General features: G+C 42.7%; 1 protein-coding gene across 5 annotated transcripts in view; it reads right to left on the bottom strand.

The window, feature by feature from the left end:
- IQSEC2 (IQ motif and Sec7 domain ArfGEF 2) overlaps window positions 1-27640 on the bottom strand; it is a 96220-nt gene that overhangs the window by 52578 nt on the left and 16002 nt on the right. For all 5 annotated transcript variants that reach the window (XM_056130013.1, XM_056130014.1, XM_056130010.1 and 2 more), the window contains exon 2: window positions 7271-7300. In XM_056130013.1, coding sequence (XP_055985988.1) covers window positions 7271-7300 — 30 coding nt within the window. The remainder of the gene's footprint in view (window positions 1-7270; window positions 7301-27640) is intronic.

The following is a 27640-nucleotide window of genomic DNA, read 5'->3' as shown; positions in this document are numbered from 1 at the left end:
CAAGAGCAAGTTCTAGGTTAAAGTCATGGCATAGCCCTTGAGCCTGGGTTAGTCATTATGGTTAATAGTTTCAAACTCTTTATTCATAGGTGAAAAGTTTTCTAAGGGGTCATTAATTCCCTCTATAATTAATGGAGAGACTGCAGGGTTTGCATTAATGGAGAAGTCTGCTCCAGCATCAAGCTGATAATATTGATAATGTGTGCCTGTAATTATATGCTGCAGATAACTATAAATTCGGTCACTGCACTAATAAAACACAAAATTTTCTGAAGCAACCAAGAACTAGGTAGCAACTGTACTGTAAAAAGAATTATTCCAGTTGTTCTGAAGCAATGAAAATAATCACACACTGCTTGTAATGGTAATATTCACTGAGCACTTAAAAGATACTTGGGCACAAAGTAAGGAGATTTGTTTAGATAATACAGGGCATGCTGATGCAAGACCACGGCACTTGAAAGCAAAGCAAGCAAATGTTGACTTGTATTGAAGGAGTAATACACACATCAACGAATGATCTTTCAATTGAGAATTTTGAACACAGTACACTGCCGCTACTCCCCTCCCCCTCCCCTACATTCCTCTGTATCTGACCTCCCTCAAGAGCCATAAAAATTGCTAATTGAGGGTATAAACACCAAAAACCTGGTATCTTCTTTCTTTACAATTTCCAAGAGAATAAACTTCCCTTCAACCCCTTGCCATCTTGTTACCATAGGTTGGAGAAAAGCACCGCTATCCTGTAAGGGTGGCTCCTGAAGCTGAAAGGTCCTGTACCTTCCAAGTTGGCAGCATGTGTTGTTAATGAAGGCAGAGAAAGCTAGTTCAGAGAGGAATCATTGACAAAGAAAGATGGTCAGGGTCAAGCAAACCATGAGTGATGGAGAAAGATGAGACATAGGCTCTCAAGATGCAGAAAGATAGCAATCATGGTCCTTGACTTCTTGGCCCCACTTCTAGTTGGCATAAGGCCTGGACATATTTCACTTACTGTTCTCAGAGTCTGAGAGATGTAGCCTCATAACAGTCCCCCTACACACACCCCCTTTATTCTTGAGTGAGTTTGAGTGGGTTTCTGTTCCCTGCAACAAAATGTACTCAGACTAAAGACAAGGGAAAACTGGGAATACAAGTGCAGGGCTTGCATAAGCAAAAACACATAAAGAAAACTTATTTCAGGGAGGGGTGAATGCAATTATAAAGAATTCATGTTTGTTCACCTAAATGCTCCTGACACTTGCTACCATAGACACACGCTCCATACACACGGGTGTGCACGCTCATACACACACACATACACTGACACACAAAGAAAGTGGCAACCAGACACACTTCTGTAGAGACAATTTGATACACATGGACATAGGCCAGCACATGGGCTGCCCTTGTGCTCCTCAAAGCCGGCACAGACTGTCACACACAGGAGGGCATCCACACACATGAACACAGTGGTGCTGCCCTCCAGCCACGGGGCAGGAGTCAAGGCTTCATTGGGCTCTGCACAGCCTCCCTCCCCAGCTGCCAAGTGACTCATCCCCAGGGCTGCTAATTAAAGCCAGGACAGAGGGGACAGAGGCAAGGGGAGGGGTAGTGAGTGAAGGCAAGTTTATTTTGGTGCCAACTAGGCACACAGCCAGCTTAGGGGTCACCCACTTACTGGGACTGAGCCAGACAGGGGGCAGGGGAACACAGCAAGGGGAACACAGCAAGGGGAATGAGGACCCTCTTGGCCCTTCTTGTTCATCTCGAGTTTTCTGGAAAGGTATCTCCTTTGGGAAAATTACCCACCCACACCCCCTCCATCCTCCTCCTCTGTCCTACTGTCAGATTCCAGCTCTACCCACTCTAGACTCTTGTCCTTACAACTGGTTTCTCCTCCTTCGCTAACTACTATTTGGGCTTGCCAAAAGTGGCTCATCTGTGTCTACAGCCTGCTTCCGTACCCCCCACAGATCACTCAACATGGGCCTGGTAGACAAGGAATGCTCTGTAAGTGCTTCTGGAATATGACTAGGTTGGCCACATTAGAGCACGGTGACCTGAGAATTTGGATTTGCCTCCAAGTTCTACCCTGGGGTATGTTCTTAGAGCTCCCTAAGTCTTAGTTTCCTCATTTGTAAAATTATAAGACTATCTAATATTAAGATTATTGTGGGGCTGAAATGAGCGACTATAGGTAAAGTGCCCAACATGGCGCCAGCCTCAATAGCTTTAATTGCTACCCAGTAGGTGCTGTTGCTCAGTAACATCCCCCTCAGGCTGTCCAAGCATGAATGATAAAGCCAAGTTCCAAGACCGGTTCCACCACAGAGTACCTGGAGGACTTCAAACTAGTCATATGAGCTCGGAGTGTGGTCGCATGTGCCAAATGGGGGTTCCCATGATAATTTCCCAGATTGGCTATTAAGATGTATATCTGTCAAATGCTCTGTGTGCAAGCCAGATCTTAGAAGTGGCCTGATGAAGGACAGCAGAGATTACCAAAGATAGCAGCAGGTCTCAGGTATTTTGGGTCAGAAAACCCAAGGAGGAAGGAGTCTGTCAGGGCAGACTATTACTTCTAGGAAAGGCAATCCCTGATTGGGTATGACTGGAATGAGGCCACTCCCAGCGTCAGTCAAAGAACATTCAGTAAGAAGTTAGCTACAAGGTCCCAGGCAAAGGAAGTGGTGGGCACTGAATGCTGGGCAGGGTGGGCAATCAAGGCTGTGCAGAACCGGAGGCAGCATGGGAGGAAAGGTTTGATGCAGCTGGGAAGGCTCTGGGGACTTCTGGTGTCTTGGGCATGTGGAGGGTGGATGCCACAGAAGGTCCATGTGGTCTCTGTTATCACAGATTGTCAGGAGGTCCAAAGAAGAAGAATCTTAGAGATTATCTAATGCAAACTCCTGTTGGACAGATGGGGGCACTGAGGCCCAGAGTGGGAGGCCTCCACCGGGAACAAAGCCAGCACTGGATCCTCCTCCCACTTCTCCTCCTGACTGCAGTGGCTTTGGTTGCCATGGGGATGTCCCTGACTCTGCGGGTGTCAATGACTCCCCCATCCCCTCCCTTCTTGCCTAGCAACAGGCCACCCCCTCTGGCTCTCATCCTTACGCGCGTCTGGTGTCTGACAACCCCAGCCTTGTCCCCTGGGTCCCCCACTCCTGGCCCAAGTTCCAGCCTCACCCTCCCTGCAGCAGCAGTGCCTCTGGGCTGGATACCATCTGCAACTGTGAATATAAGTGTAGGTCCCTCTATCTTTTCAAATTCTAAGTTTCTCAAGTTAGACTCCAGAAGATGACAATAGAATGGGTTGGGGGAGGGTTGAGGACAGTACAATCCACTGAGCCCCTGTTTTATGCTGAATGAGCAAGCACTGCTGTTATCAACCCAGAGAACTCACTGCTACTGCCTCCTCATCCCCACCTCATTTTATCATGAAGGAAACGAGAATCAGAAAAATGAAGTGATTTCTCAAAGAATATACAGGTTGGGTGCCCACTCTGTGGACACCTGGCTTTATCATGGGAACAAAGCCACTCTGTGCCTTGGTTGAATGTTTAATGACTTCTCAGATTTCTACAGGAACCCAAGGAACCCTTCATTGTCTCCCAGTTCTCCCCAGTACCAGCTTTTCAGATTGAATTTAGCCCAGAACTTCCTCTGGCACCCCACACTTAGAAGCCCCCAGCCCTAGTTCCTGCCATGATTGGTTTTCAGTCCACCCACCGACCCTCTTATTCTTGGCTGTTCAGCTTCCACAACAGCCAGGGCCCAGGCCTTCTCCTTCATGCTTCTTAAACACACTAACATTATTTGATGAAACAAGGACACTGGGTTCTGAGAGACAAATAGGTATGTCATGTTACTAGAGAACAACCTTGCCATGAATGGGGTCCCTTGCCTGCATCCAGCAGCTGTCACCCTCCTCTGCCCCCAATATAACATGCTGCTGAGCCCAACCTTTCTTTTCCACCCATCCCCAAAGTCCAGTGATGACAGGAGGTGCCCATGACCTAACCTCCCTACACTTTTTCTACCCCAATCCCTACTATCAATTCTTGATGAACTGGTTTTTACTCCTAGGGATTTGTTCCTGGCGACAGATAGTACAGTCATCTACAGCCCAGCTCAGATACTGCCTTTCCTATGATGTGATATCTGACCCCTAATTGAAGTGAGCTCAATAATTTACATGTGAACAATATGGACAGTCCTTCAAAAACTAGAAATTGAGCTTCTATATGACCCCGCAATACCACCTCTGGGAATATATCCCGAGAATGCAAAAAAGCACAGTAGAAATGACATTTGTACCTATATGTTCATTGCAGCACTGTTCACAATAGCCAAAAACTGGAAAGAACCCAAGTGCCCTAGAACAGATGACTGGTTAAAGAAACTTTGGTACATCTACACAATGGAATACTATGCAGCTGTCAGGAGAGATGAAGTCATGAACTTTGCTTATAAATGGATAGACATGGAGAGTATCATGCTAAGTGAAATGAGTCAGAAAGAGAGGGACAGACATAGAAGGACTGCACTCATTTGTGAAGTATAAAACAACATAACATGAGGCTGACACCTAAGGAAAGTACATACATGGGACAGATAGATTGCTCCATAGCTGGCAGCCTGCCTCATGAGCAAATGGGAGAAGGCAGCTGGAATAGAGAAGGGATCACTAAGAAAATGATGGCTGGAGGAATCGGTCGGGATGGGCGATGTGTGCAAAAAGTAGATAAAGGACCAAACATGATAACCAATCAGGGTCTGTATTGCAAACCATAATGCCCAAAAGGAGAGAGAGAGAGAGAGAGAGAGAGAGAGAGAGAGAGAGAGAGAGAGAGAAAGAGAGAGAGAGAGTATGGGGAATAATGTCTGCCATGGAGGCAGGGGGAGGATAGGAAAGGGGGGGTATACTGGGGATATTGTTGGTGGGGAATGTGCACTGGTGGAGGGATGGGTGTTTGATCATTGTGTGATTGTAATCCAAACATGAAAGCTTGTAACTATCTCATGGTTATTCAATAAAATTGAAAAAAAATTTACATGTGGGTCCTGAAAGCATCAGTAAGTGACCTGGCCCTGACCTGTTGTGAAACAGGATTTTCCCCCACTTGCTCACGATCCGTAGCCCAGGTTCAACCCTTGCTTTCCCATTTGCTAAGTTCTCAAGGGTTCTCTGACCTCCTGATGTGTGGACCCAGGAGTGTCAAGAAACACATATCAGTAAAATAAAGTGCTGGCTCTGGAACTAGACAGCCCAAGTGTGAGTCAGAATGAGGCCAGCCTGCCACACTGGTCTGCTTTTTTTGGACAAGGCAATGACCCTCTCAGGAACTTCTTTTTCCTGATATGCGGTCAGGAATCCTAATTCATGTCTAATAGGGCTGTAGTACCCATAAAATAAGATCTTGTTCAGAGTTCTTTGTGAGGAGCAAATGATCACTGCTATTATTACTAATTATTAGAATGAGGATGAAGATGATACTTATTATCTGCAAGGCTTCCGAAAGCTCCCACAGTGATATGTGGACAAATCTTCAGGATTGGTGCCAGGGAGATTAGGGTTTAAACATGGGCTCAGTCAGCTATTAGTTGCATGGCTGTAGGTGAAACCCATGAGACAGCCTGGGCTTCAGTTTCCTCCACTGTAAATGGAAGAAACAAGGCCAGCCAGATACTACTGGAAAAGGATGAAACAAAAGAAACTCCCTGATAACTTCTGTCAAGGGCCAGCCTATGTCATGGTAGAACTTATTATTATAATTATTAAATACTCTGAGTTATAGGTCCCAGGAATTCCTCGTTAGGAAAAGCTCAGAACATGAAATACCTTCAATTGGGTTCCTTAACTGAAGACATTTCAGTGCAGCTTCCTGGGAGCCTGTGCTCAGGCTCAGCCCAAGTTGCTACTCTTCAATCCCATAAGGGTAGTGCAGGCTCCATATCATTTACTGCACTAATGTCTTCCTAAATACAAGCACAGGCTGGGCCCATGCTCTAATTCTTGGCTGCATGCTATCACAACTGTCTCATCATATACCATTTCCCTGGACAAGAGGCCCATGTTCATCCAGTCCCCCTGCTTTCTGGTGGCTCAGTACTCTTATCCTATAACTCCAACCCCAGCTCTGGGCATCAGTATGCTCATTCCAGACTACTTGCTGGGGATGCTCAGACATAGTGTGTCTCATAATGCACCTGAATATGTATGCTGGATCTTCTGCTCTCTCCTTTGCCCACTGTCCAGATGCCAGGCCTAGGCTGCAGCAGATTTTGGGGCGAGATGTTTGCTGTACAATGGTTCATACCTAAGTTTAAGAGCAGGGGCATAAATCCAACCTGTTCTCTGTTCAGCAAGTCAGCAACCCTGGGGAGGGGCTGAGGGAGCCCAGTGGAAAGGGAACATTTGTCCAGCTGACGCACTCAGAGGATTCTACTCATCATAAAGGTACTGTATATGCCAGTCCAAATTCTGACTAGGACCTGAGGTATGTTTTGTGCCTCTGATGCCTAGGCCTATCTTATCTCCTGAGGCCTTGTACTAATGCTATGGACCTTAATGCTAAGACTGGATGCTACCCTGAATCACCCTTCCAGTAATTCCGAAGACACTCTATATTTGACACTTCACAAAGTATCTGCTGCATTAAGACCTGGGAAATGCACAAATAGCCTTAGTCTCTAACCCAATTTTACTCCCACCTTAAGTGGCAGATAGGTAGCATTCTGAAAACTTAGTAAAATTAGCCAACCATTTTCCTAAATACACACATAAAACCAAAACAAAAATTGAGAGTACACTTGTCGCCATAATGTATATTTCTACTGTATAAGAAGTCTCATACCAAAAATTTATCTAAATCCCACTACTCAGGGATACAGTACTTGGGGTGAAGCTGATAACGTTTGATAGGGAAGGAAGCCCACAATCTAGTGTTATCCTCTCTGAGAAGAGAAGATTCCATGTCCACAGTCGAACTCTCTGCAGGTTGACCTTCCCATCTGGACTGCTCCCATGAGCCCCTCACAAGGTTCAACCCAGCTCCTGAGTCAGCTAACATCAGAATCACTGAGGAGCAGTTTCACCCCTTCCCTACCCTAACCACATCGACTCAGCACTCCCATGCCATTCCACTCCATACCCACCCTTGGTACCAAGAGGACAAGACCCTTTAAGTTGGCCCCACTCTTGCCCATGGATCTCAAACTAGAGGTTCCCACCCCCAGTCCCTGTCCCATATCCCAGTGACTATAAAAGAAAGGAGGTACTGACCTGACAGTTCTGGAATTCTCACCATCAGATCTAGAAGAGAAACAGAAAAAATAGAGACCATCAGCATGTACTGTCTAATTTTCTCCCTTTGTCCTCTGCAGTGAGCTTTAGGCGTAATGTACATGATAATGAGGGGAAGAAATTTCATGCAGTGAGGATCACTAGTGCAAAGGCCCTAAGATTGTAGAGGGCCTGGCCAATTACTGGCAGGGGGAGGAGGAAGTGTCTGACTGGGGTGGACACTTGAGGAGAAGAGTGACGGAAGACAAGGTCAGAGGTTTGCCAATGAACCCCCAGGTAAGTCTGTGAGGAGTGACACTGTGGACAGGGCCAAAACTCTAGCTTTAAACATAGAACCAGCTTCAGATACTAGCTCTGCCACTTACTCTCCCAGTAGCCTGGCCAAGTCACTTGCCCTCTTGAAAATTGAGGCTCAGTATTCTCATTTGTAAGATAATGCCAATCATCTCACAGGGTTGTTGGGATGATTAAGCCTTGTGGAACGCACAGACAAATGCTAGGTATTATTAACAACATAGAATAGGCTTTGTCAATTTCCTGGTCCAACCTGCTTATTTTCCAGATGAAGAAAATGAGGCTAAGAGGGTAAGTGAGTCATCTGCTAGGTTCCTTTCTGCTATGCTGGTCCGCTTCCTTCATTGTGAGGCCCCCTCAGAGGCAAAGGAAGGACAGGAGAGGAGAATAAAGTGGAGGACAGCTTTAAAAGAATTGAGAGAATTACTGAAGTCTGAACCATACCTCTCTGGCAACTCCTGGCCACGCATGTATGCATGCACGCACATGTGTGTATGTGTGTGTGTGTGTGTGTGTGTGTGTGTGTGCGTGTGTAAGAAAGTGAAGTTTAACAAGGAGCAAGACAAAGAAAACTTATAAGTAGCCTTTTAAAATCCTCCTTCAACCTCTCACCACACTTTTATATCAGACTGCGGAGAGGGCAGATGAACACATCATAGTTTCAGGTTACAGAAACCTTTAGCATTCGTATGACTTTTTTCATTGCATGGCAAATGTCATCTATACTGGCACTGTTTCAAAATGAGAGAGAAACACAGAAAGGGAGGTGGACCTCAGAAGGGAGTATTTGTTGAATGTCTCATTGGATGCATCCTAGTACTGGTGCAAATTGTAGGTGAGTCAAGTATGTCCAGTTCTGCAACTTGTACTGTCATATAAGCCTGGGGAACACGCAGTCCCATGACCAGCCTCAGAGTTTTCACTTGTGACATGGGAGGAGTGTTTCCAAGAAGCCCCCGCTTTGTGGCTGTGATGATCCACCTAGCAGAGGCTTCATGCTTAGGTAAATACAACAATATTTACCTTTCTCAGCCCCACAAAACCCAAAGCCACCAAACACCTTTTCATACCTATTAAAATGATTCATCTCCCCCTGGAGTAGCAAGATGGCTTCCAAGGCTTGTTAAATTACTTGTAGATACCAGATTGGAGGAGCCTGACTTGTCATAGGATTAGGACCAAGAACCTGAGTCTCAGTCTCTAATAGTAACCCTCTGCTCCAAGTAGACTTATTTCCATACCATCCTATTCCACCTCCACCCCCTGTTGTACAGTATTCTGTACAATAGGCAATGATCCAAGAATATAAAATCTTAAGACAGGGATCAGAAATATAATATGAGGGTAAGATGGTTTCCTTGCATGCAGCTGACCTGGGTTTGAGCCCAGGTGAGTTACTAGATTCTCATTATCCAGTGTTAAGACAGTCCCTTCCTCTTCAATGCTCCTTTTTCAAAGAGATTATGCACCATAATAGGTACTGCTGCTTCAAAACTATTTCCATTATGCTAGTCTCCAAGAGAGCAGCTGAAAAGAGAGAAAGAGCTCCAGGTGCAGTGTAGAGTGAATTAGTCAAAAGGAACTGATTCTTAGTAGTCTGAGGGTATATGGCACCCCAACTAACAAAAGGTATGGGGGTGCATAATGTCTAAGGGGGCTAGCACCTTTATACACTTAGTAGATTACTTAATTATGTATAGATAACAATCCTCATTAACTTGGGATCATCTTCTGACTCTCTGGGGAAACTGTGCTGCCCCATGGTCAATCCACCCATCCTTTCCTGAAGCTGAGCTTCCATTCTTTAGGATAACAGTACAGACTACCAGGCAGATTGCTGAACCCTGTTATGGTTATTCCCTAACTGACAGCATAGACTTGGACAAGTCACATCTCTCTGGATGTTAGTTACTTAAGTGATACAATTGTGATACCCAAATACCAAATAATCCTCAGGCCCTAAAACACTTGATTTCTTCAGAATTTCAAAGTTTCTCTCTTCTGTGAATTGGAGCCAGCTGTTTGCTTGATAAAAAAGGCCCAGTGTACTAAATTCCCTTTATCAATCCATATCAAGAGAAGAGATTGATTCCCCTGCTATTCCCACAAATTTCTCTTTAAAAAGGCTAGTAAGGACCCTGGGGTCTTCCTAGTTTAGCTATCAGAATTAACATTCCAAAGAATGATGGCCAATAAACAATAACTAATTGAAGCCTTTGTACATAGCGACCATATTTTTGGAGCCAAATCAGCATGTAATCTGGCCAAGGATTTTGATGTTGCTGTTTCCAGGTACACAAGGAAATTTGGCAGATGGGAGAATTAAAGGCAAAGTATAGAATGTTCCTGTGCCTTTGTGGGGCTTATAGGGACAACGTGGCAGAATGATTAAAAAGTATGTGGGCCCTCAAGTTGCCAATTGGGATATGTGCCCTCACCTTTTGGCTGGATTCCCTGCCTCAGGTTTGGAGCTTCCAAGCCATCTGTAACAGTACCTGGAGAACAATAGGATATCTCGCCTTAAGTACCTGGAATTAAATCAACAATGTTTTCTCTGAAAGCTCAACTAATAAAATAAACATAAAATGTATCAGGAACAAGATATGCAACTACTGGAAAGATGCAGTATATACATATTAAATATACGTAATCAAGATTATATGGTCACCAGCCAGGATTTGACTCTAAAAATAGGTCTGGGGGTTGAAGAGAGATATATCAAGGATTAAGGCACTTGCTTCTCATGAAGAAAAACCTGGTTTAATTCCTAGCACTGCCAGATTTTCTGATGCACCTTGTCATGGCCAAAAACAGAGTAAAAACAATTTTTCTAAAAAACAAATCAGTGTTTTGTTAAAAAAAATAAGGGCTCATTATGTTAAGAGCTGTGAGCCTTGAAGGGAGAGCTGATGCTGCTCAGTGCTACCAAGCATTAGGCTAGATTATTGCAATAAAAATGTGAATACAATTTAGATTCAACTCCTTTGAAGGGTGGGGGGAGGAAGATAAGCTTCTCAGTTTCCTAGTGCAATTTCCATTTTTTAAATAGGAACTTTCAACCCCCTATGCTTGTCTAGTGTCTACCAGAACATTTTGAGATCATGCTACTCTTTAAAAATATGTGTATGTTAAGATGAATCTCCAAGCTAAAAGGGAAAAAATACAATTCAAAAAGCTTTATGAAGGAAGGAAGGAAGGAAGGAAGGAAGGAAGGAAGAAAGGAAGGAAGGAAAGAAGGAAGGAAGGAAGGAAGGCAGGAAAGAAGGAAGAAGGGAAGGAGGGGGAGGAAGGAAGGGCTCTTGCAGTGCCAGGGATCAAACTCAAGCTTTCACAGATGTGAAGTGTGCAGTCTAACACTGAGCTACATTCCTGGCCCAACAGATTTTATTGTTGTTGTTTTGGGGCCCACTTCAGGCAGTATTCAGGGTTTAATCCTGGTTCTGCACTCAGGAGTCATTCCTAGCAGGCTCAGGAACCATATGAGGCTGTTGAAAATTGAACTCAGATTGGCTGCATGCAAGCATGCAAGGCAAGCGACCTACCCGCCATACTATCACTTTAGCCCAGGAGATGTTTTTCATTTTTGTCAAAATTTAGTAACTTAAATTTTTTTAGATACTAAAGAAATAGCCAAACCATAATACTTAAAATGAGAGAGAGATAGAAGAGAGGTGCCTGCCATAGAGGTCCACGGGGGTGGAGGGTGGATTGGAGGAATGGAAGGGAAAATGGGGATACTGATGCTGAGAAATTACATTGGTGGAGGGATGGGTGTCAGAACATTGTATGACTGAAACCCAATCATAAATAGCTTTGCAATTCTCTCTCATGGTGATTCAATACAATAAAAAATCAGGAGATATTTTAATTAATTTATTTTCCCCCCTCCCCTTCTCCCCAGTTGATATTTTTAAAGGGCAACTTTGAACAATGCTCCTCTCATGAGAATCTTTAGGAGAAAGCTGGTACACTGGTCCAGGTATCCTGCATATCTCTTCAAAAACTGAGAATCAGGCTATGTCCTCAAAGCACCTTCTTTCTCCACAAATGAGCTTATCTAACCATGTGTCTTCAATTGATAATGCCCTTCTCACATTGGCAACTAAAAGAACATCTCAAAAGCCCAATTTAGGGCTGGTTTGATCACCAACAAACATCCATTACCCTGATCCCCGCAAGGAGTAACTCCTGATTGCAGAGCCAATAGGAACCCCTGAGCATTGCCAGGTGTGGTCCCACAAACAAAACAAAAACAAGCTGAAAAGGCTCAGATCAGTTGACATGCTCTCCTGCTTCAAACATTTAATAGCTGACCTTCCTGTTGGCCAAGTCTAAGCTCTGCAAAGCTCTAAACCTCAGAGACTGGGAATATGGCTTAGAGATAGAATACACATCTTGCTTGTGTGAGATCCTGTGTTCAATTTCTAGCATCTCCAAAAGGAAAAACAATCTAAATCTCACTCACCCTCCTATGTAGTCTTTCAGCAAATCTGTTCTAGCACATTTGTATTTGCTACATAGAACATTCTTGCCTCTATCTAAGTTAAAATAATATTTTGGTTTGGTGCCATGGCTAGAAATCAGAACTTCTCACACATTAGACAATATGTGTGCCACTGAGCTACAGTCCTAGCCCTAATTTAAAAAGTTTATTTTATACAAGTGCTATATTGAAGAGTTTAAAAGTCAAATTGTAAAAACAGATTTTTGTTGTCATTTTTTGGGGGAGCCAGTGATGCTCAGAGTTTACTCCTGGTTTTGTGCTCCAGGATCACTCCTAGTGGATCAGAGGACTATATGTGGTACAGGGGATTGACCAGAGTAGGCTGTGTACGAGGCAAGTGCCTTACACTCTTTTCCATCTCTGTAAAGTGACTTACCCTCTGGACTACCTCTGTAAAAGGATTTTAACAAAAACAGTTGTCTCCTTTTCAACTCTTGTTTTGTATTCACTTTTATAATGCTGAAGTCTATTTTGCTGCACCTGTGAGACTGACCTATGTCAAAAAGATCAGAAACAGCCAGTTCTGGTGAGGGTGCAGAGAAAATGGAAACCTCATTCACTGTTGGGAATATTAATTGGTTCAGTTTCTACAGAAAACTATATGGAGATTTCTCAAATGACTGAAAATGAAACCCAAGTTCAAGCATGATGTCATGAGCCCGATCCCTGGCTCTGACCTACATGCCAAGCACAAATCCAGTGGTGCTTCCATTTGGGTTCCACAGCACCACAAAGAAGTGGTATGATTTCTAGTGAAATGAATGTGATCACTAAACATGCGCACCCTCTGGCAAGCACTGCAACTAAGTGTGTGAGCACCAATCAAGTGTGCAAACTCCAGTAAGCACCACAACCAAGTGTGTGTAACCCTCCCATTGTAACAGAATCATCAAAGAAAAGAGAAGTGAAGAGAGAAAATATTAAAAATAGATTTACCACATTATCAGGCCATTCCACTCCTGGATTTCTATTCAAAGAGCATAAAAGCACATCTGAAAAGATATTTTCACACTATTTCCAGTAGCAATGATCTGGAAAAAACCTAAGTGTCCAACAATAGATGAATGGATCAAGAAGTTGTGGCATATTTCCACAATGGAATACTCTTCAGCTGTAAGGAAAGATGACATCTTGTCTTTTGCTACAACATTGAAAGAACTGGAGTGTGTCAAACTAACTCAAAAAAAATATAAATTACGAACGAACTCAATTATATGTGGGATAAAAAGAAACAAAACAAGGGAACAAAAGTCAAATGAAAACAAATCCTTAGAATATCCACAGAACTGAAATGACAAAATGGTGGCAGGGAGTAGGTTGGAAGTACAGAGAGGGATACAACTGACTGTTGTGCAGAGATTGGCACTATGGTAGTGGCCATGAAGAATGGGAGATGTTTCACATCTAAAGCACCTATAACAGGAGCGAGGTCATGAGTTTGATCCCTGGTGATACTACATACCATGTGTGGTCATGGAAGTTCTATTACAGTGCATAGGTGATAACCAACTGCACCACATGTGTGTGCGAGCACCCTAAGGCAGAGAGGAGGAGAGCACTGGTAAGCACTGTAACTAAAAAGGTAAGAGAACACTGGGGTTAGGAATGTAACCCAGAGAGATCACATGTGAGTTCAGTGACTTCCATTATTACAACCAGAATGTGCAAGAGCACTGCAACTGAAGGAGTAAGACTCTTAGCAAGAAGGAGCACAACTCTTAGTGGTAAGCACTCCTAAAAGGAGGAGAGCACTGGTAAGCACTGTAACTAAAAAGGTATGAGAACACTGCGGTTAGGAATGTAACCCAGAGAGATCACATGTGAGTTCAGTGACTTCCATTATTACAACCAGAATGTGCACGAGCACTGCAACTGAAGGAATAAGACTCTTAGCAAGCACTGAAGCCTGATGTGTAAGCCCCAGTGAGCATACATCACTAAATGTGCAAGCAGCACAAACAAAGGTATGGAACCCATGCACCCTAACCACACCATGGCAGCAATTACATCAACCGAGGGAAGGTAGGCGAAATACATAAACAAGCAAATAAAGCAGGAAACAGTTGGTACATTTTGTGCAAATTAATGAAAATATGGGGGCAAAGAAATAGTATAGTGTGGAGGGCACTTTCCTTGCATTTGACCAACCTGAGTTCTATCTCCATCACTCCATATAGTCCCTCGAGCCCACCAGGAGTGATCCCTTAGTTCAGAGTCAGGAATAACAACTAAGCATCACCAAGTATGACCCTCGAAAATGAAAAGGAAAAAATACAGTCTTATAAACTAACATTATCTTAATATAAAAGAAAGATAAGGATAGAAGATATAACTCATTGGTTACTGTGTGCCTCACATCTAAGTGGCGCAAGGTTTGACTCCTACTATCATAAAAATAGTAATAAAATATATATTACAAATAAAGATGCAAAATTAAAAAGGATTTATTCTTATAATATATTTTAAATAATTTAATTATAAAATGGTAAATAGAAATAAAACATTAAAATAATTATAAATTGTCAACATAGTCTGTTCCTCTTGTTAACATGCCATATGTAATGCTAGCTATATTGCTAAGTTTCATTTTGTTTTTCTAGTGTGTCCTTTTTCACTTTATTTTAATTATTATCTTTGTTTTTTTTTTTGGTTCTTTGGGCCATATCTGACAGTGTTCTGAGGCCACTCCTGCCTCTGTGCTCAAGAGTGATCCCTGGCAATGCTCAGGGGACCATATATGATGGTGGGGATGTGAACCAGGATCAGCTACATGAGAGAGCCTTACCTCCTATTCTATCTCTGCATCCCACTCTCAATTATCTATTTATTTACTTTGTTTTGGGAGTCACACCTGGTAGCTCATGGGCTACTCCTAGTTTGATGCTCAGGGGACCATGCAGCACTGGGTATCAAACTTAGGCTTTTTGCATGCAAAGCATGCACTCACCCCACTGAGGTAGCTCTCTGGTGCCTGATTTATTTTTTTAATTTGTTGTGTGGGCTGGAGTGATAGCACAGCAGTAGAGCATTTGCCTTGTGCGTAGCCAGCCTGGCCGAGCCGGGTTCGATTCCTCCATCACTCTCGGAGAGCGTGACAAGCTACCGAGAGTATCTTGCCTGCATGGCAAAGCCTGGCAAGCTACCTGTGCCAAACACAGTAACAACAAGTCTCAAAATGGAGACGTTACTGGGCTCACTCAAGTTTGTTTTGTTGTGTGATCTTCATCAAAGTGATTGGAGAAGTTTTTGGTACTGGATTGAACAACTTTGGGTCTTGCACATGAAGACATACATGTACTCTACCACTTGAGCTACACACAGGTCTACTTGTGTGCTCTTGATAAAAAAATTTTGGTGGGTAGAGCGGAGTGATAGTAGTGAAAGAATGATAGAGTGATAGCAGGTAGGACCTTTGTCTTGTACCTTTGTCTTGTACCCTATATGGTCCATTGAGCATACCAGGAGGGATCCCTGAGTGCAGAGCCAGGAGTAAGCCCTGAGCACTGCTGGGTGTACCTCCTCCCACAAAACAAAATGAAACAAAAGAAAAATTAAACAAAATTAATACATGCATGTAGATTTCAAGTCACAGAGTACCTCAAAGATGATAACAAAAGCACAAACTCCCCACTCCCCTCCACCTCAACTCCCAATCTCAGAGACAAAATATTTTCAATTATTTTAACCACTTTTCAGATTGGTAACCCCTTATTTCTAAATTTGTTTAATTTTGGAGGTTGCATATGTTATGTATCAAGTATCTACTATTCAGAGAGATAATATAGTACTCTTACGTATTTGCAATGCTCAACTGTCCTTCGCTAACTTAAAGACCAAGATGACTGCCCTCCGACGTCCTGATAGATCTATCACATCTTCCAGAAGGGCAATGGAGAAGATTATCCATCACTTCTACTCAGATCTCCTTGATAGTCACGTCCACCTGCCCACATACCAAATTCCACAGGATGGATATGTCATTCCCAACATTCTCCCTTCCAAAATCCAACATGCCATTTTGTAGGTAAAGAAGTGCACCCAGTCCAGACAAGGTCAGACCTGAACACCTGAAGAATCTGCCACCAGTACTTGTTAATACACTGGGTTGGCTCCTCACACACTACCTTTCTGAATGCAAGGTTCTGTCCCAATGGAAAATGAACAGGACCGTTCAATTGTACAAGAAGGGAGAAATCCACAACATTGGCAACTATCACCTGATCTGCCTGTTGTCCGTCGTCTCCAAGTTGTTCACTCGAGTAATCCTGAATAGAATAGGTAGAAAACTAGATGAAGGAAAACCATGCGAGCAAGCTGGGTTCCAAAAAGGATTCAGCACGATCGACCATATCCACATAATGACCAAGCTCATTGAGGTTTCTCAAGAGTTCAGGATGCTGCTCTGTCTAACGTTCATCGATTTAAAGAAGGCCTTCGATTCTGTTGAGACTAAAGCGGTCGTTGAAGCCCTAGCCAAACAGGGTGTTCAAACTCAGTACATCAGGATCCTCTGCGAACTGTATTACAGACTCACCACCAGGATCTCACCATTCTACAAGGAAGTGATCATCAATGTCAAGAGAGGAGTTCGGCAGAGTGATTTCATTTCACCGAAACTCTTCAGTGCCACCCTCTAGAACGTCATGTAACGACTGGAATGGGAATAAATTGGAGTGAAGATAGACGGTCAGCAACTCCACCACCTCCACTTCGCTGATGACATCGTTTTAATTACACCAAACATTAGCCAAGCAGCATGAATGCTGGCCGACTTCGATGGTGAGTGTGGGAAGGTCGGACTGCTGAATCTCATGAAAACAATGTTCATGAGAAATGAACTAGTTCCTGACATTCCATTTGTTCTCGATGGAACAAAAATCTCCGAATGCAGCAGTTATGTGTACCTGGGTTGAGAACTGAACATGAGGAACCACTTGGCACCAGAACTGTGTAGGAGGAAGAGAGCAGTGTGGAATGCCTTCAAGAGTGTCAAAAAAGTTGTTAAGAGGACAAAGGACCTCCGGCTCAGGGCACATCTTTTCGACTCCACTGTTCTTCCTGCTCTAACATATGCCTCAGAGACCTAGGCCCTATGAAAAAAGGATGAGAACGCTATTTGGATCACCCAAAGAGGAATCAAAAGAGATATTTTTGGAGTATCATGCTTCACTCAAGTGAGAGAAGGAATCCACAGTTCTGACCTCCATCGACAATCGAAGATCAGGGACACTGCCTCATTTGCCAAGGTGTCGAAAATCAGATGGGCCGGACACGTAATGCGATTTGGAGATGGCTGCTGGACTGGAGCCATTACCAACTGGATTTCACGGGCCGTCAAAAGAACATCTGGCCTCCCACCTATGAGATGGTCAGACTTCTTCATCAAGACCTTGAACAATTGGTTTGATGTTCTTCGTGTTCTGGAGTGAGCAGAAGCCATTGGGCTACATTAGCATGCGACAGGGTTGAATGGAGACGTTACTGGTGCCTGCTCGAGCAAATCAACGAACAAAGGGATGACAAGTGATTACATACACTGGAACCCCATATTCCAGCTGTTATTGTAGATGAACATTCCTCTCATTCTGCTGGTGTAGTTGTATCTCAAAATTTTAAGTCAAATAACTAAATACTGATAGTTTATATTATCAAAGTACTAAAAAAGGATAAACCATATCAAATGCTATAATTATATTTCCTTTCCAGTTCAACTTCTCTCCCTCCCCAGTAATTATAATTTTGCTTGCTTGTTGAGTTTTCTTCATATGTATCATCAATTCTCCTTAAATTCTATCACCAGATCACTTCTTCTCTCAATTACTTTGACATGTAGGAGTCCAGGATGGAATATGATCACCATGTGATCCCCTGAGATCTGCTGGGAGCAACCCCTGAGCACCATCAGCTGTGATCCCAAAAGACTGTATCAACAATGCTGTAAAATCTCCCCCACCCATCAACAGAAGTGTTCTTTTACTTCTCTCCTCTCCTCTCCTCTCCTCTCCTCTCCTCTCTTCCTGTTTCCAAAATTCATTAACTGTTTTTTGCATTTATGGCTGGATTTTTGTGAAGTAAATTTTTTTATTTTTTAAAAATTTGTTTTTTTAATTGGATCACCATGAGATACACAGTTACAAAATTGTTCATAATTGGGTTTCAGTTATACAATGTTCCAACGCCTGTCTCTTCTACATTTCCCACCACCAATGTCCCAGTTTCCCTCCCACCATCTCACCCCTGCCTGCTTCTATGGTAGGCACTTTTCTTCTTCTCCTTCTCCTTCTCCTTATCCATATCCTTCTCCTTCTCCATCTTTTCCTTCTCCTCCTCTTTCTCCTCCTCTCTCTCCCTCCTCCTCCTCTTCCTCCTCCTCCTCCTCTTCCTCCTCCTCCTCCTCCTTTTCCTCCTCCTCTTCCTCCTTTTCCTTCTCCTCTACTTGGCAATACGGAGTACATTCTTCAGTGTTTTCCTCTAAGGGAATCAATGGAGGCACAGGATATAAAATCTCCAGATTTTACATCTAAATTTACTTTTATTATGCCTCATTCGTGATTGATAATTCAAATGGATATAGTTTGGAAACCATGGTGTCTCAGAATTTTGAGAACACTGCACATTGTCTCCTATCTTCTAGTGATGCTTTTGAGTAAGTCCAATGCCATTTTTCCCCTTGATGCTGTGTTTATTTGTTCTTTTCCTCTGGACGTTTAAGGAACTTCTTTTTATCCACGGTACTTACAGTGGCATACCTTGGTATGGGACATTTTACCATTTATTTTGCTGATCACTTAGTGAAATCTTCATTCCCTCAGTTCAGGGATATTTTTCTATGTCTCTGGTAATCCACTTCCTGCTATGTTCTACATTTTCTATTTCTAAGTCTTCTTTAATTATTATTTTTGTGTTTGTTTTGGGGCCACACCAGGCTATGCTCAGGGCTTACTCCTAGCAGGCTCAGGGGACAAAAATAGGATGCAAGGAATCAACTGCATGCAAGACAAACACGCTTCTCACTGTTATAACATTCCAGGTCCTGAAACTCTTGTAATTAAAGGTTGGAATTCCACAACTGATACTCTAATTTTGTTATCCTTGCCTCTTCCAGTTTTGTCATCATTTCTGTTATGCTGTGGATCTCTTCATCTTACCATTTGACTTGACTCTTAGGAGATTTCCTCACCTTTTACTTTATAATATTTTGCCAAGATCTGTTTAGGCTCTCATTATCTTTATTTATTTTATTAATTTTTTAATCAAATCACTAAGAATTACAGAGTTACAAAGTTATTTATGATTGAGTTTCAGGCATACAATGTTTCAATATGAGCCCTTCACCAGTTTCCACTTCCCTCCACCAATGTCCCCCATTTCCTTCTCCCCAAGCTTGCCTCTATCGCAGACACTATTTTCTTTTTCTTTCAGTTTTAATTTTTCAGGTTTCTTCTCCCTTTCACTTCTGATTCATCCAAGTTCCTTTGGGAGAGTGTCGGGTCACATCCTGCGGTGCACAGGGGGTTACTTTTGGCTCTGTCCTCTGGAATCATGCCTGGTAGGCTTGGAGGGACCATATGGGATGCATGGAATTGAACCCAGGTCAGCTGTGTGCAAGGCATGTGTCCTACATGCTATACTATAGCTCTCACCCTCCCTGCCCCTGCCAAGTTCCTTTTTAATGTTTATTTTATTTTTGGTCATCTTTGTAGATTGATTGTCTTTCTCATATAACACTCAATGATAAAATAATCTCTGTGGAGACTCTCATTTGATTTGTACTTAATTTTTATTCATTCACTGTGAATTATGTCACTTCACTTCCGGGAGCTGGGTTTTATAGTCTCTGGGTCTTGGCCGTTGATGGGATTACACTGCGCCAGGGGGCCAGTTGGTGGGTGTGACCCCCGCCTACTGGAATTTGGAGGATCTGGGTAGAGGATGCTCAGCCCCAATCCGAGTAGGCTTGGAGATCTCCGCCCCGGGACCCGCGTGCCTTTGTTCCTCTGCTGGTACCTTCATGTGTGCCGAGAGTGGTCTCAGCATGGTGGTGGCTGGTTCTGGAGGTCTTCGGCTGCCGGAGCCCTGGTCAGGGCGGGGAGGAAAACTCAACCCGCTCCCCTCCAAGGGGCCCCGGTGAGGACAGCCAGGCGCGGGGGCAGGAGACTCTTATCATTTCATTCCTACTTTGGACAAACTGGCAGGCTACTGAATGTAACCTGCCCACATGGCAGAGTCTGGCAAACTCCCCGTGGCGTACCCAATATGCCAAATACCAGTAACAATGAAGGGTCTCATTTTCCTAACTCTGAAAGAGCCCTGAATATGACACTTTTTAAAAAAATCTCAGGGCTAGGACGAAGGAGACGTTACTGGGGCCTGCTTGAGGCAATCGACAAATAACAGGATGGTCGTGATCGTGATCATGAATTATAAATTATATCGGTTGAGATGTAAAATACAAATTCATGATTTTCAGGTATACAATATTCCAACACCAATCCCTTCACAAATGTCCATTTTCCCTCTCGTTCCCTAGCCCGCCTCTGTGGCAGGCACTTTCTGCTTCCACCTTCCCTAACTCATCCCTCACCTGAGTGACAAGCTTCCTATTGCAAGTCAGTTCTCATGCTCTTCATTTCAATATAAATAGCTTTTGGGCATTTGGTATTCCCTTACAAAGTTTTTTTTTTTAATATCGCACATATAACAGAGATCATTCTGAGTCTGTTCCTGTCCCTCTAACTGAAGTCATTCAACATGATACTTTCCAGGACTATACACATAGCAGAAAATTGCATGATTTCATCTTTTGTTATGACCAAGTATTATTTCACTCTGTATATGTACCATAGTTTCTTTATCCATTAATTTGCTCTTGGACACTTGGGTTGTTTCCAGATTTGGGCTATTGTGAATAGTTCTGCAATAAACATAGGAGTACAGATGTCTTTTCAGCATTTTGCTTTTAGGTCCTTGATGTGTTTTCTTAGGAGGGAGGGAATTGCTGAACTTCCACACAAATGGAAGTTCAATCCCTAGTTTTTTAAGGAATATTCAGATTGTCTTCCAAAAAGTCTGATCCAGTTGACATTCCCACCAATAGTGAACGGAAGCTCTCTTTAAACTATGCCAACTCTGCTGTTGTGAAAATTACATGAAAAAAATATACCTCTCTTAAGGGATTTTGCCTGGTGATCAGTTATCATGACATTAACAAGCTGATGGTAAATTCTGTGTGTAGATGGATCTTGTTAGGTGGTGTGTAGCATTACAGAATTACTGGGGTGAAAGCTTCTTACTGTATGCAAGATTCCCAGTGTCAACTTTTGGAGGTCTTTTTATCCTGATGGCTGTCAGTCTTTCTCGAGAAAAGACCTCTCACATGCTCCTGGAAGCAGGGGTAAAACACATATATTTGTGTATTTCTACCTGTTTTATCCTCTTTCTCATATTTCAGCTGACTATGGGGACGCAAGAAAGAGATATAAATAAATTTATTCAATTCATTATGCTTAAAAGGAAGTTCTACATTCCTATTTAAACCAACTCCTATTCATCCACTATGACTCACTTAGGTAAGGCCTCCTCCAGGAAGTATATCTTAATTTCCCTAGAGTAGGTGAGGATCCCTTGCTCTGTTCTCCCACAGGATCTTTTACTTGTCTCCATTGCAGCCTTGATCAAACTGTCCTGAAATTGTCCATTTATGTCTGACTCTCCCTGAAGACTGGGAGATCGTGATGGGCTACACCTCCATCTTACTCAGTTCTGTATCCCCAGTTCTTAGAGTCTAATACACAGAAGTATAGGGTAAATATGTGATAATGTAATAATCAATAAATAAACATAAGACTATAATAATGGCAGACTCAACCACAGGGATAACCTCAAAGAAGAAGCTTAATAATTCTCACACTATGCTATTTCACTAAAAGTTTTAAGCTCCCTCAAAGATATTTGTTCAAACATAATTAACAGAGTGAAAAAATGGGTCCAGTTTCTATATCCTACATTGAGAGGATGCTTAAGTACATTATAGTATATAAATTGCCATTAAAAATTATGGTCAGGGGCTAGAGTGATAGGACAGCGGGTAGGGCGTTTGTCTTGCACACAGACGACCCGGGTTCAATTCCCAGCATCCCATATGGTCCCCCAAGCACCGCCAGGAGTAATTCCTGAGTGCATGAGCCAGGAGTAACCCCTGTGCATCACCAGGTGTGACCAAAAAAGCAAAACAAACAAACAACAACAAACAAATGATGGTCGGAATAATAACTGTGAATGATCATGCTGGACAAGATCTGAGGGTAGGGGATATTTTTGATAACCTTTCAGTATCAATATTGCAAACCACAATGTCCAAAGGGGGGGGGGAAGAGCCTGCCATAGAGGCAGGCAGGGGATGGGATTGGGGTGATGGGAGGGAACCTGGGGACACGTGGTTGGAAATGTACACTGGTGGAAGGATGGTTCTTGGAATACTGTATGACTGAAATCCAATCATGAACAGCTTTGTAATAGTCTATCTCACAGTAATTCAATAAAAAGATTTTTATTTGCTTTTTGGCAGGGAGGTCACACCCAGCAATGCTCAGGGGACACTCCTGGCTCTGGCTCCAGAATTACTCCTGGAGGTGCTTGGAAGACCATATGGGAAGCTGGGAATTGAATCAGGGTCGGCTGTGTACACGGCAAATGCCCTATCCGCTGTACTATTACTCTGGTCCCTCAATAAAAAAGTTTAAATGAAAGAAAGTACATGGAAGCAAGGTTCAGAGAATTCAACATCTCTGAAATTGAGATTCAGCCATGGTCAAATTATTTTATGCAAAATTATTTGATTATAAATATGCATCTTTGAAATCACAAGCCTTAATTAAAAAACTATTAGAACTATTACTGTAAAATATATATGAATTAAATTTATCATGTATTTTCAAAATATCTAAAAAATTATTGAAACAAAAATAAAAGGGAGAAATGATGGTCAGGGGGCCAGAAAGATAATACAGTGGGCAGGGTGCCATCCTGTGTTTGTTCCTTGGCATCCCATATGGTCCCTTAAACAAGTGAAGATGATCCGTGAGTACAGAGCCAGGTATAAGCCTTGAACCCAAGCGCCCCCCCCCCACACACACTGCAAATGATGGTTATGAGCCATAGAAATAGCTCAACATGCTAAGCACATGTAAGGCATGTTTTGCATATGGGATCCCTGCATAGTTCCCCAAGCATTGCTGGTAGTAACCCCAATGCACAGAGTAAGGAGTATCCCCTGAGCACTGCCAAGTGTGGCAAAAAGATGGTTATAAATAAGAATCAGAACCAGGGTCTGGCTCATCTGTAGAGCAACTACCTTTTATGTGTGAGTTCCTGGGATTAATTCCTAGCACAGAAAACAGAAAGGAAAAAATGTGTTATGAAGAATATACCATCACATGGAGAAATGTTGAAATGAAATAAGCAAGATAATGTATGAGTGAAGTATTATTTCAACCACAGAAAAAGAATGCAGAAAATGAGGAAAATACACTAAATGTGCATAGTAAGTGGGCTTGTGTACAAAATTATGGGTAGTATTTTGCTCCTTTACTTTTCCATTTTTTCTAAATATTCTACTAGAAGAATACATCTGGCATATCATTTTTAAAGTGTCCAAGAAATGGAAATAAGTATGCTGAGATGTCTATGAACAAGGTTGTGTCAAGGTGGCTTCAGGATCTGATGAATAACCAGAAGTTCTGCCTGGGATTCTCTATTCTTCACTAACCAGACACCCTAAAGTTCCTGAAAAATAGAATAACTTCCTTCACAAGGCCCTTCCTCACTACTACTATAGACCTAGCTCAGGAAATCAAAGGATCTTGGAGCCAACCTACTACACACATCAGTATCATTAATAGATGGTGCTTGGAAACAGCTCCTCCACTAGGTCCCACATATTAGAGGCCTCCTCTACAAGGTAAAATATCTGAGTCAAGGCAATATGTCCATCAAGATCTTTGCATTGGTCTCCAGAATCCCAGAATACCTTACCCCATATTTCTTCAACTTACTTTCAGAAATTGTTTGTTTTTATTATTTGTATCCATCTTCTAGGTCAAAGGGAAAGAAGATATTACAAGTGTTTGAATGTGATTTGGGTGCTCATCTCATATACACCTGAAGGTTCTTCTGAAGCAGAAAGGGGAAGAGACGAAGGGAGCAGAATACTTTGGTACTCAACTGGTACTTTGCATGGATGGCACAAATGTAGAAGCAGACAAGTACAGACTTCCATAGACCTCAGGTTTATAGGAAGGCATGGCTTTGAAGACAGATCTGAGTATAAGCACATTTATTTATGTGCAACCATACTTGAGTTCATTCCTCTCTTTGAACCCCAGTTTCACCAAATATAAAGTAGGTACAATAATTCTTTCTTCACAGAGCTTTGGTAAGGCCTGCTGGGGGTAGAGAAGCACAGTGATTATAAGCTAAGGGTTAAGGTAAAATAAAACTTTGTCTGAATCCTAGCTTTTTTGTCCCCTAATTGTGATTTACACAGGTAAAGTTCAGTTTGCTAATATATGTAATGGAGATAATAATAGTACTAAAATGACAAAATTGTTGGGAGGATTATGATTGCAATGAGTATGTAGCAACACTGGGAAATACTTAAATTAAAAAAATGCTATTTAATAATGGCCACGCAAATACTGGCTATGGCAAAGATGACTCTTCTTCTGCACTCCCTAGATCCCCCTTCTGGGCTTAATTCTTTTCAGTAGTGCTTGCTGCCATTTGAGATATTTTGTGCTTGCTTATTAGTTGTTCTCTTCTACCCCTGACCCTCACATACACATACAAGAATGTCAACTCTGGCAGATTTTATCTGTATTGTTTGCTATTTCAAAATGCCTAGAATAGTGAGTGGGGTACATAGGAAACGTGCTTCAAAAATCACATAGAGATGTGCCATGTAAATAGGGGTATAAAAAGGCATTCTTGGCCATGTGAATAGTCAGAATATAAAATATAAGCATGGGAGCAAAATGAAGTCTATTTAAGTTTAGGGAACACTAGACTACTCAGTAGTAATTGACTGCATGGCAAGGAAGGATACAAAATGACTAGAAAGATGATCAGAGTAGCCTGACCCAAAGGAGTGCATTAAAGCTTTCTCAGACTGCAAGTATCAGGATGATTATGACAGTCAGGAAGTGGAACAGTCCTGGGGGAAGAAGTAAAGATAACCCAAGTTCAAATGTCACTGAAATCATGAGTGTTAAAAGTGAAAGTAAAATCCTTTTGAAAGGTAATTCAGATAGAAACATTCCTTTCTTAAGGGATCATCTGAGCCAAGACTCAGACATAGAAGTGGGAAAACAAAAGGAGAGCCAAGTATAGAAATCATGTGAATGATGACAAACTAGACAGTTCTACTAAGGCTATCAAAAGAGAAGAACAACTAAATGAACTATAGATGAATCAGAAAACTTTTTGGATGATGAATGTAACCAACTGCTTTCAGTAATGGATTCACACAAATACTGAAGGCCAAGGTGGTACTGGGAATGTCAAATCAAGACCATGGAAAGTATCATGCTAAGCGAAATGAGTCAGAAAGAAAGGGGCATAGATAGATTGTATTCATCTGTGGAACATAAAGTAACAAAATAGGAGATTAACACCCAAGAATAGTCGAGATAAGTACCAGGAGGATTACTCCATGGCTTTGAGGACAGCCACACATGCTAGGGGAAAAGGCATCTCAGATAGAGAAGGGAGCACCAAGTAAAGGGTGTTGGGAGGTTCCTCTCAGGATGGGAAATGCGTGATGAGAGTAGACTATAGACCGAACAAGATTGCCACACAATGTCTCTTTTGCAAACCACAGCACTCAAAAGGAGAGAGATAACAAAAGGGAATGCCCTTCCACAGAGGTAGAGTGGGATGGGGGGATGGGGGATGGGAAGGATACTGGGACTGGTGGTGGTGGAGAATGGGCACTGGTGAAGGGATGGGTATTCGATCATTGTATAACTGAGACCCAAGCACAAAAATTTGCAAGTCTACAACTGTGCCTCATGGTGTTTCACTAATAAAAATTTAAGAAAAAAAATCAAGACCATGGTGGTTTCAGTTGTTGGTTATCCTTTTGATGGTGATTACTCTTCCAATAGTCCTTTCTCTCCACTACTAATTGAACCATGATAATAAAAACAATGCTGATGACAATATTCAAATTTACCACATATTTGATCAAGAAAATACTTGTCAATAGCTGGAGCTATAGCACAGCGGTAGGGCATTTGCCTTGCACGCAGCCAACATGGCCGACCCGAGTTCGATTCCTCCGCCCCTCTCGGAGAGCCCGGCAAGCTGCCGAGAGTATTCGATATGCCAGACACAGTAACAACAAAGTCTCCAATGGAGACGTTACTGGGCCCGCTCGAGCAAATCGACGATCAACGGGAGGGCCTTTACTTTACTTACTTTTACTATATTTTTTTAAAAATTAGAAACTAAAGAGGTCAGTATCACTTCACACTTCTAAAAAGAAGAAAGATAGACCACACTAAAACAAAGAGAACCTTGAGTATAAAAGAGTGAGAACTTCATGCTATTATCGTTGGAGAATCACTGGGAGGCTTGGTCCAAGGAGAAATAAAGTCAAATTCTCCTAAGATCTCACTCCTTTTAATTACTACATCAGGCATTATTTGGGCCTTAAAATATTCTGCCTTGTAATAATCCCAAAATAATAAATTCACTCTTAATAATATACCATTATCTGGGACTTGTGTTCTCTTCATAACAGCAATGCAGACAATTAGTAGTTTTTCAGGTGTAGATGTGGAAACCAAGAAGTAATGTGATTTACTTAGAGCCACACAGTGAATTCATGAAGTTGAGATTTAAGTCTGGGTTTGTCTGACTCCAAAGCCAATGCTTGTCACTGTTCTACAGCAACTTCCTTCTGTAATATCATAACTAAGACACACATTGTCTCTTTACCAGCCATGCACTAGGCCCCTCTCCCTCACCTGGCTTCTATTTCCCCTCCACAGAGTGAAGCCCAAAGCTCCCACATCATGCACATCCAAGCAGTGCTCCTGGAAGCTATAACCACTGAAAGACTGAAACAGGCAGCTCCAAAAAGAAATGATGCAGTTAGACACAGGTTACTGCAGCTCGGATCAGTTTAGCAGCATAGGAAGAGAGAGAGAGAGGGAGGGAGGGAGAGAGAGAGAGAGAGAGAGAGAGAGAGAGAGAGAGAGAGGGAGAGAGAGAGGAGAAAGAGAGGCAGGGAGAGAGGAGAGAGAAAGAGAGATGGAAAATGGAACTGGCTTTCAAGCCCCCCCTTTTTGCCTCCCTCTGCTGTAGGCAGAGCAATGGAGGTTCAACCATGATGGGAAAGAGAGTGGGCGGAAGGGGGAGCAGCTAGAGCAGCCTGCTGTTGCAGAAGCCTCAGCACAGCCTCAATGCGCCTCCTGTGTGCTTAGGGCCTGTCCCTGGCCCACCTGCTCCCCTCTCTAAGCCAAGGAGACTGGGCAGCTCTCCAAGCACCC

The sequence above is a fragment of the Sorex fumeus genome, unplaced genomic scaffold (genome assembly GCF_029834395.1).
Source record: "Sorex fumeus unplaced genomic scaffold, SorFum_2.1 ptg000073l, whole genome shotgun sequence".
NCBI classification, from domain to species: Eukaryota; Metazoa; Chordata; class Mammalia; order Eulipotyphla; family Soricidae; genus Sorex; species Sorex fumeus.
This window is presented reverse-complemented; position numbering and strand designations above follow the sequence as displayed.